We start from the raw sequence: 20,587 nt of genomic DNA on the forward strand, positions 1-20,587 counted from the left end.
CAGGGCGGTCTACAGGTCAAGGGTCACCAAATGTTGTGGAAAGGTTGTTTAACACAGCAGGAGACGATATTTCCAATTGTAACAAATAGGTAATTTATTTAAGAAAAGAAGTTCTTTAACAGCAAGAGCTATGGGTCAAAGAAGATCACCACGGCTTGAACAAAAAACACTCTGTCCTGGATCCCTTTGCCTGTCCCTAAATCCCCTCTCAGTCCTGCCCCCATGACAGATATGATGACGTATCACATCATGTCAGATCTGACATGACGTACATTAAGATGATACGTAGATTTTAACATCGGAGAGAGAGAGAACATGAAGAGAGATAAGCAAGATATGATATCCACACACGATATGATGTAAAACATTAAGAACATCGAAGAGAGAGTGAGATGTGTGTGTGTGTGTGTGTGTTTGTGTGTGTGTGTGTGTATGTGTGTGTGTGTCTGTGTGTGTGTGCGTCTGTCTACAGACGTGTGTATTGTGTGTGTGTGTCTGTGTGTGTGCGTCTGTGTACAGACGTGTGTGTATTGTATGTGTGTATTGTGACACAGGGAATGTGTGTGTGTGTCGGTGTGTATGTCTGTGCGACTGTGTGTGTCTGTGTGTGTGTGTGTGTGTGTCTGTGTGACTGTGTGTGTCTGTGTGTGTGTGCTGTGTCTGTGTGTGTGCTGTGTATGTGTGTGTCTGTGTGTGTGTGCTGTGTCTGTGTGTGTGTGCTGTGTATGTATGAAAGAGAGAAAAGACACAAGATTAGAGCACACGATATGATGTACTGAAATGTCCATCTGCTATCTTGAGGCTGTTTTAAGAACATCAGCCAGACTGTCGCCCTAGTGTCTTTGAGCCCTGCTAGTTGACCTATATTAAACTAGTCAAGACTAACCCCTTTCCTACCTCCACCCTCGTATACACATTTTCCACAACATTGCCTAAGGCTAAATTCATGATATACCATCCGTTGCCAGCTCTATTTAACATGGATAAGTTCCCCTTCTTTGCAGAGCTATAACTTTTTAAATTCTATTGCCAGATTGCCATTATTAGGGCCCATTCAAGGTCCTATATGTATTGTTCATTGTGTAACAACGTTAAACTTTTTCATTCACATATTCATAGTAAAATATGGTCTAAAGTATAAGTATGTTTTAATCTCTTTCTGCAGCTTTCTCCAGAACGTGATTTATAGCCCCAAATGCATTATATTGATGATGAAATACAGTTTGGTAGGAATCTGTGCGAGATAAAAAATTTCAATTGGACGTACTTCTAGAAGTTTCTACGTATCATCTGATGATGACCGGATGGGCGGGGGATCGTTTATAATTCCGTGGGCAGCGTTATATCATTCATCTAGTGTGGGTGATATGATCATCAGAGCAGTTTATATCGAACACGTTCAAAAATAACGCTGAATCTTACGGTATCTTCCGCGCGCCGTTGGGCGATGAGCGTGGAACAGACATTTTCCTATTATGGGATATAGAAATATCGGGTCCATTTCCAGCTTGTATAATAGTATATACGTCCAAATCATGTTGTTTATCGAGTTATTCCCAACGGATCGCTATGTATTGTGACGAGCTAGAGTGCCGGAACCTATAGCGAGTGCCCGGAAGTAATATGGGCGAATAGCACATCGTCCATGTAACATCCTCTTTGGCGATTGCGCCGATCGGCCACCAGATGGCGCTCTTGAGCCGCTAGAGGGTTCTGTGGGGCTTTTTGGTGGGTCTCAGGCCAGCGGATGGGAAATATGAATCCGATCACAGATTTTTGAAATATTGATATCAAAGACGAGTTACGGCGTCTTCGGCAACTTGAGCATGGCGGGGAAGGACGCCTAAAAGCGTCTTCCGGCAATCAAAGTGTTAACATAACTAGCTATTCATATCAATCGAAATAATGTATTGTATTGTTTTCATCTCTCTATATTAACGTGATTCCATCAACACAACATAAATGTTCAAAACACGACTTCATTATTGCTTATCTCTGCAAACACGACTTCATTATTGCTTATCTCTGCTCTGTTCAAAACACAACTTCATTATTGCTTATCTCTGCTCTGTTTACGTTGGGTGGACGAGCAGTAAGTTTTAATATTGAGCATGGCATAAGAAGTAGGTAATATTACCTAGCATATATTATAGGGATGTCCGATATTATCGGCCTACCGATATTATCGGCCGATATCGGCATTAAAATGTGATATCGGAAAATATCGGTATCGGTTTTTAAAAAATAATATTTTTTTTACATTTCTATAACCTTTATTTACCCAGGCAAGCAAGTAAGAACAAATTCTGATTTTATTTATTGTCAAAAGTATGCATAATTCCACAACAAGAGATATGTAATGTTAATTACCTGAAATTATTCCATTTTTGGGGCGGGAAACCCTGCATATATCGGTATCGGTTGATATCGGTTGATATCGGTATCGGAAATTAAGAGTTGGACAATATCGGTATATCGGTATCGGTAAAAAAGCCAATATCGAGCATCCCTAATATATTATGCTCTTGCGCGTGACACGACTTTGGCTTCATTATTCAGCCACAGCAGGGAACAAACTTAACTTTTTTACTTAAAAGTCATTTGGCTGGTAGATTTTAAAAACTACCAGCCAGGCAGATTTTTTACCAGCCAAAAATTATAAATAGCTTTTTAGTATATCGCCATGTGTTATTATTACTATATAATACTCTCATATGCTATTTTCAATTAATATCATAAACAACATAAGGAATATTAGCATAATTTTGAGTGGACTGAAGGAATGAGTCAGCGTTAGGGATGCCCCGATCACGTTTTTTGCCACCGATACCCATCACCGATCGTCTATGAGCCATATCGGCCGATACAGATAGTTTTTGGTTTTATTAAAAAAATAATATATATATATATTTTTTTTTATAAAATATATATATTATATAATCATACTTGTAGTTGTATTATCTGCGAGACATCGCCACCATGCAACAAGTCAAAATGCTCGCTATCTGCAAACAGCTCCACTGTCTGTGTGTACCCGAGTAGCCTCCAGCTACAGCCAGGATTCTCCGGCACTGCAGCTGGACCCTATTTGTATACTCTGCTTTGGTCAAATCACATTCAGCATGCCCTCAGCCAGGGGCTCGAATACGCATCGAATCAATGTTATAAGACATTGATATCAGGAGCTATCTGTAGCTACTGCTAGCCGGCTAGATAACGTTAAGACAACGCCTCAGTGAACTATTTAGTTTAATGGGACATTTCATATAGAGCTAACGTGAGCTAACGTTGGCTACCGAACACTCGACTATTGCTGGAGCATTTGTTGATATCAGCAGCTATCAGTAGCTAGCCAGCTAGATAACGTTAGACAATGCATCATGTATTAAACTAAAAGTGAATAGTTGACTGGGTCATTCTGTTTAAACAGTAACAATAGCAGTCCACACTGTCTGCTGTTCTCCATGGCTCTACCTCTGATCAGGATTAGCTTGTTAGCTTACGCTAACGTAACGTTCATTTCGGGCGATGTGGGCAAGTTCAAGTTCAAGTTCAAGTTCTTTAATAGTTGTCATACAGAAGTACAGAATACTTTCATACAAAATGCTTCTTACTGTTACGCTCCAGAGACTGTGCTAGACAAGATAGTATCAAATAACATAATAACATAATATAGCATGAATTTAGAAGAAGAAAATGAGGTCACAGTGTTCGGTATAGACATATGTACAATGTTCTGAGTTACCATATAATATACAATACACAATACTATGCAGTGTACTAATGTACAGTACTATCTAGTGCAAAGCAGAAATGGGATGAGGTACAATTTTAGGTACAATTTACAGTAAGGTGTACGAGTTGTAGTGCAATCCTTCATCCATAAATATAAAGTGTGGGGAGTGGGTGCTACAGTGTGTTTGTTTAAAGTGGGTGTGTGCTATAAGTGTGTGGAGTGGGTGCTACAGTGTGTTTGTTTAAAGTGAGTGTGTGCGTGTGGATGTGTGTGCTATGTGCGTTTGGTGGTTGTTGTTGTGTAGTGTTCATTCATTGTTCGTTTAGCAGCCTGATGGCCTGGGGATAGAAGCTTCTTCTGAGTCTTTCTGTGCTCGCCTTGAGACTCCTGTATCGCTTGCCTGACCGCAGCAGTTCAAAGAGGCAGTTGTTCGGGTGACTGGAGTCTTTAATGATTCTCTTAGCCTTGCCCTTGCAACGCTTGTAGTAAATGTTCTGGAGGGTGGGGAGCCCCCCTCCAATTGTGCGTTCGGCTGAACGTGTCACTCTTTGTAGTCTGCTTTGGTCTTGTGCAGTGCTATTCCCAAACCAGGAGGTGATGTTGCCAGTCAAGATGCTCTCTATTGTACATGAGTAGAAGTTCTTAAGGATCTTCTGGCTGACTTGGAACTTCCTTAGGCGCCTGAGGAAGTAGAGGCGTTGTCGTGCCTTCTTCACAACACTGTTAATGTGTGTGGTCCATGTCAAGTCCTCGGATATGTAGGCTCCGAGGTACTTAAAGCTGTTGACTCTCTCAACCGGTGCCCCGTCGATGCTGAGGGGGCTGTAGTCCTTGACCCCCGACCTCCTGAAGTCCACAATCATCATCATAAAGGAATGGCGACGATGCAACGCGTGTTAGATGCATTTGACCCGTTGTGAGAAAAAAAAAACACCACAGACTTATTTCGGCTCGCAAAATAGGGCCACTGCTCGGCAGCCCTGCTCGGCTTTAATGCCAGCAGACAACACGGACTGGGCGGATATGACTCGCGGAGTTGCCACAGGTTTTTTCAAAATAAGAGTATCATATGAACCGAACGTTGCTAGCTGCCGGAGCCATAGATATTTTTTTTTGGATCAAATTCTTTTTTTATTATTAATTACATGAAACAAGACAACACATTAACCACAATCACAATACACAGAACTTCACAGGAAAATAACAAAAACAATAATAATACAGAAATAACAATTTATAAATTATAAAGACAAAAAGAAAAGAAAATAGAGTTCAACCTTTTTAAATTTTAAATTTCAAAATTTCAAGGTTTCAAGGGGGGCTATCTAATAAATGACCAAATAGTGAAGAAATAGCTAAAGAGCTGCCCCCCAATAAATCCCCAGTTAAATTCAAGACATAACAAAAGACAAGACATACAAGACATTTCCTCCTCCCCCTCCCATAAGACCGCCGGACTCCCCCGAACAAGCACCCCAACCCCGCTCAGCCGCACACAGCGGTCCTGACCTTCTCAGCTGCTGCGAACCACAGGTCAATCCCAGCCTGCCCTACCCCAATCACCCGCGCCGTGGATATCTCAAGATAAATCACATCCAACAGTGTTAGGGACCAGTTAATCACTGTGAGCTTCTCCGGCTCCTTCCATCTCATTGCTATTAGCCTCTTCGCCGCTGTGACGCCCGCTAGGACAACCCTTTTCAGTTGTACGGACGCGGGTAGTGTTGTTATATCGTTCAGGAGTAGCGTAACAGCTGTGAATGGGATAGTTAAGCCACACAGATCAGAAAGTTTGTCCGCTATTGACCTCCAGAATGCATATAAGTGCCAGTGGCCTTTTGAGAGCACAAAGTGCACCGAGAGTCGGTTATCAGTCCCATAGCAAATAGCTTCCTAGGTGTAAGATAGGTCCTATGAATATAATTAAAATTAATTTGCTGGTGATTGGGGTTGCGGGAAGATAATGCCACATTTGCCCAAACATCATCCCAGTCAAACTCGGGGTCCAACTCCGGGATATCCACACGCCAGATTGTATCCAATGATACATTTTTATACATGGACTGAATTAAGAGCGTATAAAAGTCTGAGACAAACCCTCTGGAGGTCGTCCTGTCCACTATGAGCCTGAGGAAGGGGTGTGGTTGCAAAGCTTGAGCCCACAGCACGCCATGCGCCCTCAGCGCTGACCTTAGTTGAAGGTAAAGAAAGAAGGACTCGCCGGGAAGATCATAAAATTCTCTTAAGTCCTGAAACGCACGGAGGCCGTTCTTATCATAAATATCCTCCAGAGTATGAACTCCCCTCCTCTGCCATTGAGGAATATTAACCGGCTTGTGCCCAACAAGTAATTGCTGGTTATTAAAAATTGGAGAGTCCAGGTGCCATGGGCATTTAACCCCACACGACTTCTGTACATTACGCCACGTTTGGATCACGTGAGTTATGATCGGTCCATACCTCAGCCGGCATTTCGAAATAGAGACAGTGGAGTACACCACATCCTGCAATCTTAGCGGTGAGACCGCCGCCGCCTCTAAGCAGCGCCAAGATACAACATCTACAGGGTCTAGCCAGCACATCAGAGGTCTCAGTGAAAAGGACCAGAAATAAAGCTTAAAATCAGGGATTGCGAGGCCCCCATCTTGTTTCCTACGTTGAGTAGTATCTCTTTTGATTCTCGGGCGTTTGTTATTCCAGATAAACTTAGATACCATCGATTGTACCTTGCGCCAGTGGTCTATTGGAGGGGGCAGGGGGAGCATTGAGCTAACAAAATTTATCCTAGGCAGGACGTTCATTTTGATTATGGAAGCTCGGGCTTGTAAGGAGTTAGGAAGGGACGACCATCTGTCTAGATCCTGGCGTATTTAAGCATTACATCACGCGCAGGAGTGGTTTGTGAACAATAAACCATGCCTAAGGGTGGTCGTTTACCAAAGTCGTCGATTATTCCCAATAATTTTGTGGCCGACCGGGAAGGGTCATCCATAAAAATCAGTAGGTTATCCGCATAGAGAGCAATTTTGTGTGGTGTATTATTGATCATTATGGGGACGATGTCCTCCGATTGCCTAATAAATTGGGCCAATGGTTCGAGGGAAAGCGCGAATAGTCCTGGGCTCAGAGGACAACCCTGTCTAGAAGATCTGGAGACTGGGAAAAGTGTGGAACAGTTTTTGCCTGTCAGTATCATTGCCGACGGCGAGGCATACAGGACTTTAATCATATGAATAAAATTCTTTCCAAGACCCATGACCTCAAGTACCTTCCACAGGTATGACCATTCTAGTCTGTCAAACGCCTTCATGGCATCCAAAGACAGAACAGTGGACGGAGCTGTATTGTCTTTACTGTTATCGACTACATGCAACAGCCTCCTAAGATTATCTGCAGCCAGGCGCCCCGGGATAAAACCAGTTTGATCGCAGTGTACCAATACCGTCATAAATCTCTGCAGGCGGCGGGCCAGCACCTTGGCAAACACTTTTAAATCGGCCCCGAGAAGACTCAAGGGCCTATAGCTACCACAATCATTGGGATCTTTGTCCTTCTTGAGAAGTAAAGAAATCAACGCCATGTTGACATCTCTTGAGAACTCCCCTTGTTCGATAGCGTAATTGATCATATCGAGCATCAATGGACCCAGTTGGTCCCAGAAAGCTAAATACACCTCGGGTGGAATACCATCCCAGCCTGGTGCCTTACCCCTCCGCATTTCAGCAATCGTCTCCCTTAGTCCCTTAGTGATCGGTTTCCCCAGTTCCTTAGCCTCTTCCTCAGAAATGTGGGGTATCTCAAGCCCGCCAATGAACGATTCAAATTTAGAGTCGTCGAGATTAACCTCTGAGCTATATAACTGAGTAAAACTCTTTAAAAGTGTCGTTGATCTTTTTCGAATCAGTAGTGATTGTACCCTGTCGCGTCTTGATCGAGGGGATATCCGAGAAATGATCATTCGAGCGTATTTTCATTGCCAATAGATGGCTAGGCCTGGAGCCGTGAAAGTAGTAATTTTGCCTTGTCCTATGTATCAAGAACTCAGACTGTTGTTTAAGTATGGAGTTTATTTCCTTCTTGACTATCTTACGTTGTGTGTTTAGTCGTTCACTATAGTTAGTTTGCAAAGATGCGTATAGGTCCACATATAATGTTTCCAGTCCTTCTAGTTTTTTTGACCGGGATTTACTCAAATTGGAGGCGAAAAGTGTGACATGACCCCTGATAAATCCTTTCAATGCGTTCCATAGGACCCTGGGGTCATCGACCGTGCCAACATTTATCTGCAAGAATTCAGCTAGTTTACTCCTGAACTCAGAACAGAAATCATCGTTCTTTAATAAGGTTGAGTTAAAACGCCACCTGGGAGCTCTCGTGGAGAGCCTGCCAAAGGTTGCCACAAGGAAAATCCCCTTGTGGTCCGAGAGAGCCAGGGGAACCAATGAGACGTCAAAACTATCAAACATATTAGGGGATGCGAATGCATAGTCTATTTGAGAGAAGGTTTTGTGTCTGGCAGACAGGTGAGAGTAATCCTTGAGGGTGGGATTGGATAAGCGCCATAGGTCTGCAAGCCCTGTGTCCTGGGCCCACATCCTGAGGGCCTTAGAGGACCGTTTTTGGTCGCTTGTTTCAGAGGACCCGGACCTATCCATCTCCGCATCCCAGCACGCATTAAAGTCGCCACCCACAATGAGAGCGTATCCAGTAAGTTCCAACATATTCTTCGTGATTGTATTATAGAACGCTGAATCAAACGTGTTAGGAGCATACAATGCTATTAATGCCATCTTCCTATGAGAGAACTCAACTTTTGCTATAGTAATCCTTCCCTCCGTGTCCGACCACACATCCAGGACTTTGATATCAAGGTTACGTCTTGTAACTATGACGACTCCTTTCGTCTTATCATCGGCTGATGATGAGGAGATAACGTGATATTGTCGATTTGCTAGCCTTGACACATCACCCACCAATAAATGCGTCTCACTAAGGAGAGCAATGTCAATATTTCTTCTCTTCAATAACCAAAGGACACTGGCACGCTTGTGTGGGGCGTTAAGACCCCCCGCGTTCCAAATTAAAATATTCAATTTAGCCATGGTCGAGTTTGTTCGTAGAGAACATACCAGTGCAGCCAGGCTGAGTACAGAGGCGTTGATCCAGGCGGGCCCAGACGGTCAATCCCAGGAGTTCAGAGGAGGAACAATTACACACATATAAGACAACAGTACATAAAACATATAAAAATACCACCCCAGTTACAACCCCCCCTCCTTCTACTCTAAACCCTAACCCACCCGTCCTATTATAAACCCTCCTATACCCACTCTCCAATCCCCTCCCTATGCCCCATCCACTAAGGATGGTCATCTTCCTATCATTTCCCACTGGAGTCATGGATCCAATAAGACGCTCTCCACTCCGACCCCCCTCTAGATAAACCCCTGATTAAACCCCCACTAGTCCAATAAACACAAATAAAAATAAAAATTAAATTCAATAAAGATATGGCCCTAACATGAGACAACTATAATGGAAAAATAGCCATTATTATATAATAACTCAACATCAACCCTGAAACCATCTACTTCCGAGTCTGCGTATTAATGTCGCAATGTTATAGCATAAATGGATAAAGGAAAATTCAAAACAAAATTAAATTAAAGCATACCAGCAGATAGTCTAAGGCAGGATCGGATCACAGGTAAATTGCGCAAACAGATGTCATTTAAACAACGACAATAAGAAGAAAGGGAAAAAAGGGGGTTATGGTCAAAGTGCACACATGTAACAGCCCCTCTGATCAGGCACAACGGCTGGAATGACATAACCTATGTAAGAATAGAATTAAACACCTTCATTAACCCGGGGATAGTAATAAGCAATACCTGACACAACCTGTTATCATATATTGTATATATATATATTCAACCGATCTTCTCCTACTGGAGCCCAAAGCTCAAAACAGCCTGGATATAAAAATAAAAGCATACAAGAAGTTAGTTAAGGACCCGATCACCGTTGAATTGTGCAAACCGATGTCACTTAAACAGCAACAACAACCAAAATACGTAAATATTAACGGGTCTCGAATGCCTCGGCGCAGATGATAGACACAGCCCGCTAGCTAGCCCGAGGCTAGCGCGTAAGCTAGTGATGAATCCGGATAGCATGTTAGAGTCTGTTATGTACATTGTTCAGCTAGCTCGCTAGCTTTCATAGAGGCGATACACAAGTACGACCATGAGGACAGCATTAGCAAGTAACAGAAGTCATTGGGAAGCCCCGCTAGTTTGAATGGGCAGTGGACAGTTAGCATGTCTGGGCATGACAGCAAGCATTTGTGAGTAGTCGGCCCTATCAATGTATTCAGGCCCACAACGCCAAGTCACTCACCCGACATAGATATCAAGCTACAGTCTCGGCTATCCCCTCGAGATATTCCTTTGCTTTAGCCAACGACCAAAATGAACGCCGACCATCGTCCTTACCCAGCACAGATAATTTCGCGGGAGCGAATAGCGTGGGCCTCAGGCCTATTTTCCATAGCCCGGACATGACCACTTTGTATTCGCCTCTCTGTGCTTGAACCTCCGGCGTAAAATCTTCGAAAATGGCCACTTTGTGATCGCCAAGCCTTAGATTACCCCTTCTGGCACGGGCCGACCGCATGATGAGTTCCCTCTGCTGAAGCCTGTTCAGCTTGACAATGATGGGCCTCGGCTCTTTGTTCACGCCAGGACTGGTCCTGCCCGCTCTGTAGGCCAACTCACATACGGGAGGGGTGGGGAGGACATCTTTCCCCAGTATTTCTTGCAGCAATTCCGGCATGGTCTCAGAGAGACGGCCTCCCTCGTTGCCCTCCGGTACTCCAACAATCCTGATGTTGTAGCGTCTCTCCCGGGACTGCATTTCCACAATTACCGACTGTAGTTTGGCAACTTCAGCCTGCCTAGCCAGCAGGGAGGTCTCCAGACCCGCCATCCTTTCGCCTTGTAATGAGACCTCTGTCGTTAGCGTGGCTAGTTCGTTAGCATTAGCCGAGGAGACAACGTGCAGCGACTCCATCTTGTCTTTCAACGGGACGACCGCCAACCTAATTTCCTCTGATATCTCTCGATGAAGGTTATCACAAAAATCCGCCAGCACTTTTCTTTGTGTTTCAGCGAAGCCTGTCTCAAAGTCTGCATGGAGCTTGGTCATGACCGAGAGCACAGCTTCGCTTATCTCACCGATACCGGGCGGCGGCGCGGTCAGGCCCGGTGGCAGTTTGCTGGCTGGGGCGCTCATGGATCTGGTCTCCACCACCGACATCGCAGAAAGTTGAAAAAAGTCAACGACAGTAGTTGAAACTCGACGACTCAACAAGCAGACAAAAAACAAATACAAATAAAATAAAGACTAATGGGGAGAAACGTATATTTCGCACGGTAGAAGGGAGCTCACGTGAAACACGTCTACTCCATGATCGCCTAGCTCCGCCCCCCCCCCCCCCCCCCGGAGCCATAGATATTATGACTGGAGCTGCGCTTGGGGCGGAAATGAGACCTGCACAGGATTTTCAAAATAAGAGTATCGATATGAACAAAAAAAAATTAAAATTATAATTTTCTTTTTGGTTGGCAGTCGACTGCGGCTCCTTTAGACCGATTAGTCGACTAATCGACTAATAGGGGTCAGCCCTACTTTGCATCCTTCGATCTACTAAAGAGGAAGTTTGAGTTGCCCGGCACCAACTGGCTCAGATTTTTACAAGTCAGAAATTATTTTAGATCCAAAGTTCAGGCTTTCGAAGAGCTCCCAATTGAACATTCTTTCTTTGATATATTGCTGAGCTCTCCCCACTCCAAGATCCAATTTAAAGTTGTGCATCATCTCCACTACTCCAAGCATAGATTGCACAAGATCTACCCCTCTGTTTCACCACTGTGTGACAGGTGCCAGGTATCAGAGGGTACACTTTCTCATGCCTTCTGGTTTTGCCCTTCACTAACAGGATTCTGGGTCAAAATATTTGACTGGTACTCTAAGGCCTACAAGATAACTCTACAGCCGGGGGCAGAGCTTGCCATCTTCGGCTGCTCTGAGTCCTCGCTGAGCTTTCCTACAGCTGTGCAACAATCTTTGACACTGGGGACAAAGGTTGCTAAAAAAAACAAATTCTGAAGGAGTGGAAGTCCTCCTCAGCACCTTCTTTCCAACTGTGGATGGCGGACATGACCTCTGTTATACGGATGGAGAGACTAAGGTTCCTGAGAACCGATTCACTTAAAAGGTTTTCAAAAATCTGGGACCCGTTCTTAGCCTATCTCGATGAGGCTAGAGGCGGCAGCTGATTTGCCCGTCTGATCTCACTGTGTGTGTGTGTGTGTGTGTGTGTGTGTGTGTGTGTGTGCGAGAGATAGAGAGAGAGAGAGGGGGGGTGAGAGAGATGAGGAAGGGGCAAGAGAGAAAGAGAGCTGTCGGGTATGTGAGTCCTCAGCCCTTGTGTGGGTGAATGTTCCTAACGTTTTCTTTCCCCTATTATTTCATGCACACTTTATTCATTGTTTTAAATTATTATTTTCTTTTAAAGGGGAACTATTTTACTATTTCTTTCACTATTTGGGCACTTTTACACAATTCCTGTGAGTCTATGGAACACCTCTGTAATATATATATATTTTTTATTCATTGTTTTGTATTTCTAATCAAGTCCTCAAAAACAGCATTTTTCTACCTCAAGATCTCGAGTCGTTTTGAGCCTGGGCTCCTAAACCACTGCGCCGGGTCCCGCCGCCTGAACATTAACATGCAGCGGTGTCTCTCTGACATCACATATCGCGCACATTTTCAAATGACTCAGTTCAGTGAGGGTGAATATTGTGAGAGGAGAATTGGAAGAATGCGCCAATATGAGAATTTTGAGACATAGATCATATTAATATAAGTTCACATAGCTAGGAAACAATGCTAAACACTCAAAAAGGCCATTTATAAGATAGTTCCCCTTTAAGTTATTTTGTGCATCACTCTGTTTTGAATTGTATGCACATTTGCAATGCATGAGGGTCATCATTTTGTGTTAAATGGCTGCATAAAGCAAGCATTTGTTGACTCATGTTATAAGAGTATTAAAGGTGACATGCATTATAAATGTATTTTTTCAGTGTCTAGCATTGTATTATAGTAAATTAGTAATATGAGTTAGTATCAATGTGTTTGTGTCTCTAAATACCATATTGGCGGATTGCCGTCATTCAGGTCATTCATTTCCTGCTCCATTTTATTCAGGTCGTTCTGATTTGACTCGCATGGTGACATCACGTGGTGAGGATGGAGTGGATAGTGATCCGAGTGGCTCTGTGGTTGTAGCGCACCAAACAGGGTTTGACAGAGCAAGTGAGAGAGAGGGGGAGAATCAGATAGACCCTTGCGACATAGCACACATACACACACGCGCGTCGCGCTGTTGTCTCTCGGTCTGTCTCTCTCTCTCCCCCTCTCTATCTCTTTCAATTCGGGAGCATGAAACTAATGCCCTGTCTATAGCTGTAGGCAGTGCGCGGCACAGTGGAAGACTTCCTCAAACGGGAGAGGGAGAGAGAGAAAGAGAAGGGGACCTGCGTATCTCGCACGCAGCTGTGTTTACACAGTGCTTTCTCTCTCTCTCTCTCTCTCTCTCTCTCTCTCTCTCTCTCTCTCTCTCTCTCTCTCTCTCTCTCTCTCTCTCACTTTCTCTCTCTGCCACTCGCAGACGGTGTGGATGACTGTCACTGAAAGTGCTTATGGGCAGAGCCCAGCCAATAACAGGCTGAAATCTTGAGGCTGGAAAATGATGCTTTTGAGTACTCCATTAGAAATATAAAACAATGATTTTTTTTAAATAAACCTTACAGATGTCTTCCATAGACTCACAGGAATTGTGTAAAGTTGCCCAAATAGTGCTAGTAATAGCAATGCAGGTCCCCTTTAAAACTTGAAAAAGATCTGTATAAGGTAGATACAAATTAAACTAAACACCACTTTGCAGGCCTGAATTAAAGGTGTTTAACATACGTAATTATCCTGTTTAATCCAAATTAGATCCGAATTGTAGGAGTTATAGCTGACACAGACAGACAGGAGTGATTGCAATACCCCCTGGCCAGCGCTTCACTCACGGTTGTACTCAGAAAGTGGGCAAATCATGCCACTGTAAACATGTAGTTGTGTCTCCCTCTGCCCCAGATCCACCCAGCGACCTACTGATGATTAAAAAAGAAGAGGCCCAGGACACGCTGGACCCACCCATGGATTCTTCAACTGGGCTAAAGGAGGAGCCCACAGACCATCAGGATACCAGTATGTTACTTTTCCTTTTCTTGTCTTTCTTTTCTCTTGTTGTCCTTCCTCTTTTGCAGCATAGTTGTATGCCTCTGTGTCCACAGCTTTCCCTCCTCTTTCTTTCCATAAAATCCCAATCTGTGATTTTGTTTACAAAGTGGGGTATTTTCACATACATTCTTGAAGAGTCTGATAGATGGAAAATAAGCTAAATGGCCATGTGTTTAATTACTCTTTATAAAGAGAATAGCTCTGACTGTCTTGCACTAGCCGGTAGGGGTGGACGGTATGGTCTAAAATTTATATCACGGTATAATTTGAAGCATAGACGGTAACGGTATATATCACGGTATCATCGTTTTTGATAAAAAAAATTTTTTTATTTTATATCATTTTTTTTTTTTTATAAAATATATATATTATATAATTAGACTTGTACTGGTATTATCTGCGAGACATCGCCACCACGCAACAAGCTCCACTGTCTGTGTGTACTCTAGTAGCCTCCAGCTACGGCCAGAATTCTCCGGAGCTGCACCTGGACCTATACTCGAGTAGCCTCGAGCAGAGCTACGGCCAGGATTCTCCGGCGCTGCACCTGGACCCTATTGTATTGGTATTATAACGTTAGCAAGCCCTCAGCTCGAATACGCATCGAATCAGTGTTATAAGACATTGATATCATGAGCTATCTGTAGCTACTGCATATATAACGTTAATACAACGCCTCAGTGAATTATTTAGTTCAATGGGACATTTCGTTTTGAACGGTGAACTAACTTGTGTTAACGTGAGCTAACAGGTAGCATACACGTCTCTAGTACTAGACTTTGTGGGGCGTTTGTTGATGTCAGGAGCTATCGGTAGCTGGCCGACTAGATACCGTTCGGTTAGACAATGCCCCATCATGTATTAAACTAAAAGTGAATAGTTGACTGGGTCATTTTGTAACGGTAGCTAAGCTAACGTTAGCTCAGGGAGACGCCGACAGCTCCCGTGTCCCGTCCCACTAGACTACTAGACCCGTGTTTACATGCGTGCGGTAGGGGCTGGCACGCCCACTGCGCGAAGCCTCCTAAATAACTTTTTCCAGTTCGCACATATCTATTATCTATGACTAATTCTATCTATTTTTAGGGGCAAATGCCAGTGAAATAGTCGCGCTGTGGTTACATGACGTCATTGCTATTTTAGAGCTGCACTACCGGTTACACGGTATACTCAAAATCCATACCGTAGAGCAAATTCATACCGTTTATACCGTATACCGTTTATACCGTCCACCCCTACTAGCCGGTATACCCTCCTGTATATGGCTGGTTCCTGGCCGAATACAGTCAGGAATAAATCCATAGGGAAATCTTTAGGTCCAGAGATTGAAGACTTGCTGATTGAAGACAATGTAGATCTTTTTAGGTCTCTAGATGTGAGGTTATGAATTTACCTGCACAAATGGTGCAGATTCTTGAAAGTCAATGGGCCTCATTCACGAAGCGATATAAGAACAGATTTTGTCCAACGCAATGTATTTCCCATTGCCCATTTCTAAATCGTCTAGTTTAAAACAAATAAAGCATTAACATTGGCATGGTGTACATTTCTGTGCTTATTCATCCACAATCTATAGCTCAACATGAAAATATTGGCAATGAATCATTAAAAAAAATCGCCACATTTTATTTCAACCAAAAATGCTTAAACAATGTTAGTGATAGTAGGGAACTCATTTTGTGCAAAAATGTAAAGCTTTTCCATTTCCATGCGGCAGAATTGTTACAATAGCCGATAATCCATTTCCAAATGATAAATCCCTATACGGGTGGAACAACCAGTGACGTCAGACTACACCTCCCTATAGCCCTTACCTTGACTAGGATGTACTCCAAAAAGAATATTCCAGGGGCGGCTACGTGGCGTAGTGGGCAAGGCTCTCGCCACGAATGCGGAGACGCTGGGCTTTCAGTTTAGCTGGTCGTTCATACTAATACACATTGGCCGTATTAGGGGGTGGGAAACTGATGGGTGGGGATCGGGCGTTGTGGACAGCGACTCCTACAGGTCGGTTGGTGCGCCTGCGCAGTAGAATTAGGAAGTGTCGGGGGCAGCGTGAGCCTCCCACGCGTTACTCCTCGCCACTGAGAGATCGAGCTGCGCAGGTGAAAAGATGCGACTGCTGTTACCTCAAGTACCGGAGGGGACTTGTGCTGTGTATGACTTAGTCCACATTGCAGCCGGCTTGTGGGAGGCAAGAAACAGCGTTCGTGACAGGGGAGGGTTGAATTGGATGATACGAAATTGGGATGGGAGAAAATATAGAAAATGGGAGAAAAAGTGGATAAAAAAAAAAAATATTCTAATGATCTGATCGCCATTCCAAGTATTGATGTCGATCGTGTTGCCAACATAATCCACCAAAGAACATGAACCAGGAGTGCTTGATTCTCCTCAATCCATGCGTTATAAACGTTTGTCCTGCCCGACAAGGAAAACTCCGCCCGGACACTTTAGATCGACGCACAGCCTAAGATAGAGAGTTTCAAAGGATGTGCAATATCGACTGCAAGGCAGCAGGCGGCGGTATTGGACGTTTGTGATCTCAGACTCATTCCCAATGATAACACAGGCTCCCTCGATGGATTATGAATGGGAATATCGAATAAAAGAAATAACGATAGAAAACCCAACTTTTCTCTGGTTTGGCGCTCCAGCGTTGGCGAGTTAACCCGACTTTATTCGTGAGTGGCGTCCGATGAGTTAAGAACGGGTTGATGAATGTGGCGGTGGCTTTTCTTATTTTTCTCTTAACAGACAAAATGCATAAGAAAAATATATAAGAGAGTATTGGTGAATGAGGCCCAATGTGTATCTGTATGATCAGTATGGAGCTAGTTGGCTAAACCTGCAAACATTTCTCCCGTTAATCTTCTGGATTTCAGAGCATTTCTCATTCATGATTGTTAACGAGTGTCACTTGAACTGGTGATTTGCATCACATGGTCCCTCGCACATTCCCTATTCCGAATATAAATGCAATGTACCATATAGGCAAAATTATGTGTAGGAAATAGTGCCGGGTAAAACATTGTCTAACTCCACCAATATTTGACAAACTGTGAAAAGTGGAGCAATTATCAGTCCAATCTACAAGAGGACGTTGACTAAATTCATTATGACAGCTGACTGCCTGTAGGCTAAATGTGACAGTTCCCTGGGTGGGGATTTACCTGTTTATTTAAAAGCCATTTATAGACAACTTGACAACATAAACAACATAAACATTAAAACATAAAAGAGTCCCAAGTTTATTTCCTGTTGCAATGTTTGCTAATGCAATAACTGACAGGAAATAAACGTGGGTTAATTTTGAATTGACAATATGCATATTTACTAATTATAAATACCTTTCGCCTGTCGATTGCATTCTGAAAGTAAATTGGCCAATTGTGTAGCCAGTGAAATTCTGAAAAGAATGACATCTTACTTGAGTTGGATTTCTGAGACAGAAGGGATAAAGGTGTACTGTACGCAAGAGAATGAACGTGCGCCTCTCTCTCCAGAGCGCAAGTTGCGCTGATCTGTTGTTGTCGCTCTTCTTGGGGTTGAGGGTTTGTTTGTGTTTGTGTAGGGAAGGGGTGGGGCTGGTATATGTGACAAGAGATTAGTGGGGGAGGGGGAGAGGGGACTGAGATAGTGTTGTCCTATTCCCAACAAAAAACTAAAACAAAACAAAGACTGTAGGGTAAAAAGGTATGTTTTACAAAGTTTGTGTGGAGCTGCTCTGAAACACGTCTTACTCCATGCCGTCTCTAGCTCCGCCCTTTCACTAATAAGACTTTCAACTATTGGTGAACAAACGTATTGCTGAAAATATACACTTTGACTGCTGTTTTGACAGGGTTAGGGTCTTTACTCTTGGCTAAATATTTTATCAAAAAAAAAATATATTAATTCATATAGTCTGTAGAGATGGATTTATGGCGTGATGTCATTGTGGGTCTGGTACTGGACCCATCAGGCTTAATAGGTTAAGAGGTTAATAAGAACAAGAATAAAACGTCCTGTTGTTGTTGTTGCTGCTAGCCCCTGCGTGGCGTGAAACTTATTCAGCGGTTTTGTTTGCCCAACCGGCATATTCCACCAGGGGTCGTCCGTAGCGGTAGATCCATGGTCGATTACCATGCTATTAAATTACTATCTTTTTATTGTTGTGGAGTAATTGTTTTAACGGTCTAGTTTTCACACAATATTACCTTCTATAGCTGCTGAGAATGACATATTGATCATTAAATTATTTGCATTTACATTTAGTAATTTAGCTGACACTAAATTAAGTTCTGTACGACAAGTCAGCAGGAAGGGTACAACTCTTTCAGCTGAGTAACAATGTTCATAAAACAGTGTTGAAACTTGGGTGCTGCAGTGTTGAGTGCATAGTAGTAGAGAGAGACACATTAGTATAGTAGGTAGTAATATAGACAAGGAAGATTAATTAGTGCCGTACTTTAATTAAGATTAAAGAAAGAGTGCATGATGGTAGAAGATGGTAAGAACGAAGATATATATATATATATATATATATTTTTTTTTCTTTTTATTTTCTTTTTTTTTTCATTTCAGATATTGATTGAAGAAGTGTGTTTTTAGTAGACGGCGAAAGATTGGTCGTGTTTCGGCTGTCCTAACTAAATTATCATATGCCCTTCTTTATAGACTCCCTTGCCTTACATCTGTTTATCTGTGGTGAGGAGGTTCCCCCTGAGCAGCAGGAGAGGAGCCCCAGTCTGGGCCAGGAGGAGCCAGAGCCCCAACAGATTAAAGAGGAACAGGAGGAACTCTGGAGCAGTCAGGAGGGAGAGCAGCTTCAAGGTCTGGAGGAGGCTGATATCATTAAGTTCACATTCAACCCTGTCTCTGTGAAGAGTGAACATGATGAAGAGAAACCACATTCCTCACGGTTTAACCAAACCCAGGACCCAGAGTCCCTACAGATTAAAGAAGAACAGGAGGAACTATTTCAAGATCTAGACGCGGCAGATAGCTCCAAGATGACCTTACACCCTGTGAAATATGAAAACGATGGTGAGAATACTGTGTCCTCGCAACTCAGTCAAACCCAGGACCTAGAGTTCCTTCAGATTAAATATGAACTACATCAAGGGCTGGAAGAAGCTGATCGCTCCATGATCACAGAACACCCAGTGAAATGTGAAGATGAAGAGAACGATCTGCCCTTCCAGCCTCTTCAAACCCAGAGGGAGAAAAACAGAGAAGCTTCCTCTTTACCCAGCACCCCAACTGAACAGATGAAAACAGAACCTGATGGAGAGGACTGTGGAGGATCAGAGGCAGCCAGTAACTTAAATCCAGCTGGTGAATTAGAACCAACTAGAGGTGGCCAGCTCATCTCTTCAGACTGTGAGACTGATGACAGTGATGAATGGAAGGAGAGTGGGGGACCAGGTTTGATGACTCTGAAGCAAAAGAAGACACAGAAAATAAAGAATGTGTCTAACAGTAGTCCTGGGTCCACCAAGAAGGGAGATCTGAAGACACGCATGGGAACGCATACAGGAGAGCTCATCTCTTCAGACTGTGAGACTGATGACAGTGATGGATGGAAGGAGAGTGGGGGACCAGGTTTGATGACTCTGAAGCAAAAGAAGACACCGAAAATAAAGAATGTGTCTAACAGTAGTCCTGGGTCCACCAAGAGGGGAGATCTGAAGACACGCATGGGAACGCATACAGGAGAGAAACAATTGAGTTGTTCAGTTTGTGGGAAAGAGTTCTATAAGAAAGGACACCTGAACAGACACCTGAGAACTCATACTGGAGAGAAACCATTTGGTTGTTCAGTTTGTGGAAAAGGGTTCAGTAGGAAGGCACATCTGAAGATACACATGAAAACTCATACTGGAGAGAAACCATTTGGTTGTTCAGTTTGTGCAAAGGGGTTCAGTATGAAGGGAAATCTGAAGACACACATGATAACGCATACAGGAGAGAAACAATTTAGTTGTTCAGTTTGTGGAAAAGGGTTCAGTAGGAAGGCACATCTGAAGATACACATGAAAACTCATACTGGAGAGAAACCATTTCGTTGTTCAGTTTGTGCAAAGGGGTTCAGTATGAAGGGACATCTGAAGACACACATGATAACTCATACTGGAGAGAAACCATTTAGTTGTTCAGTTTGTGGAAAAGGGTTCAGTATGAAGGCACATCTGAAGTTACACATGATAACTCATACTGGAGAGAAACCATTTGGTTGTTCAGTTTGTGGAAAAGGGTTCAGTATGAAGGCACATCTGAAGATACACACGAGAATTCATACTGGAGAGAAACCATTTAGTTGTTCAGTTTGTGGGAAAGGGTTCTATGAGAAACAAAAGCTGGCGAGACACATGAAAACCCACACTGGAGAGAAACCGTTTAGTTGTTCAGTTTGTGGGAAAGGGTTCAGTATGAAGGCACATCTGAAGAGACACATGATAACTCATACTCAATAGATACAATTTAGTTGTTCAGTTTGTGGGAAAGGGT

The 20,587-nt window shown here is 43.3% G+C and overlaps 1 protein-coding gene across 1 annotated transcript in view; it reads left to right on the plus strand.

The window, feature by feature from the left end:
• LOC311233321 (uncharacterized protein) overlaps window positions 1–20,587 on the plus strand; it is a gene marked incomplete at both ends in the record, with an annotated part of 62,777 nt that overhangs the window by 21,574 nt on the left and 20,616 nt on the right. The window contains 2 exons of the mRNA XM_084320283.1: window positions 13,949–14,062; window positions 18,755–20,036. Of these exons, the coding sequence (XP_084176409.1) occupies window positions 13,949–14,062; window positions 18,755–20,036 (1,396 nt within the window). The remainder of the gene's footprint in view (window positions 1–13,948; window positions 14,063–18,754; window positions 20,037–20,587) is intronic.

The sequence above is a fragment of the Notolepis coatsorum genome (assembly GCF_963971535.1).
Source record: "Notolepis coatsorum genome assembly, chromosome: 1".
Taxonomy (NCBI): domain Eukaryota; kingdom Metazoa; phylum Chordata; class Actinopteri; order Aulopiformes; family Paralepididae; genus Notolepis; species Notolepis coatsorum.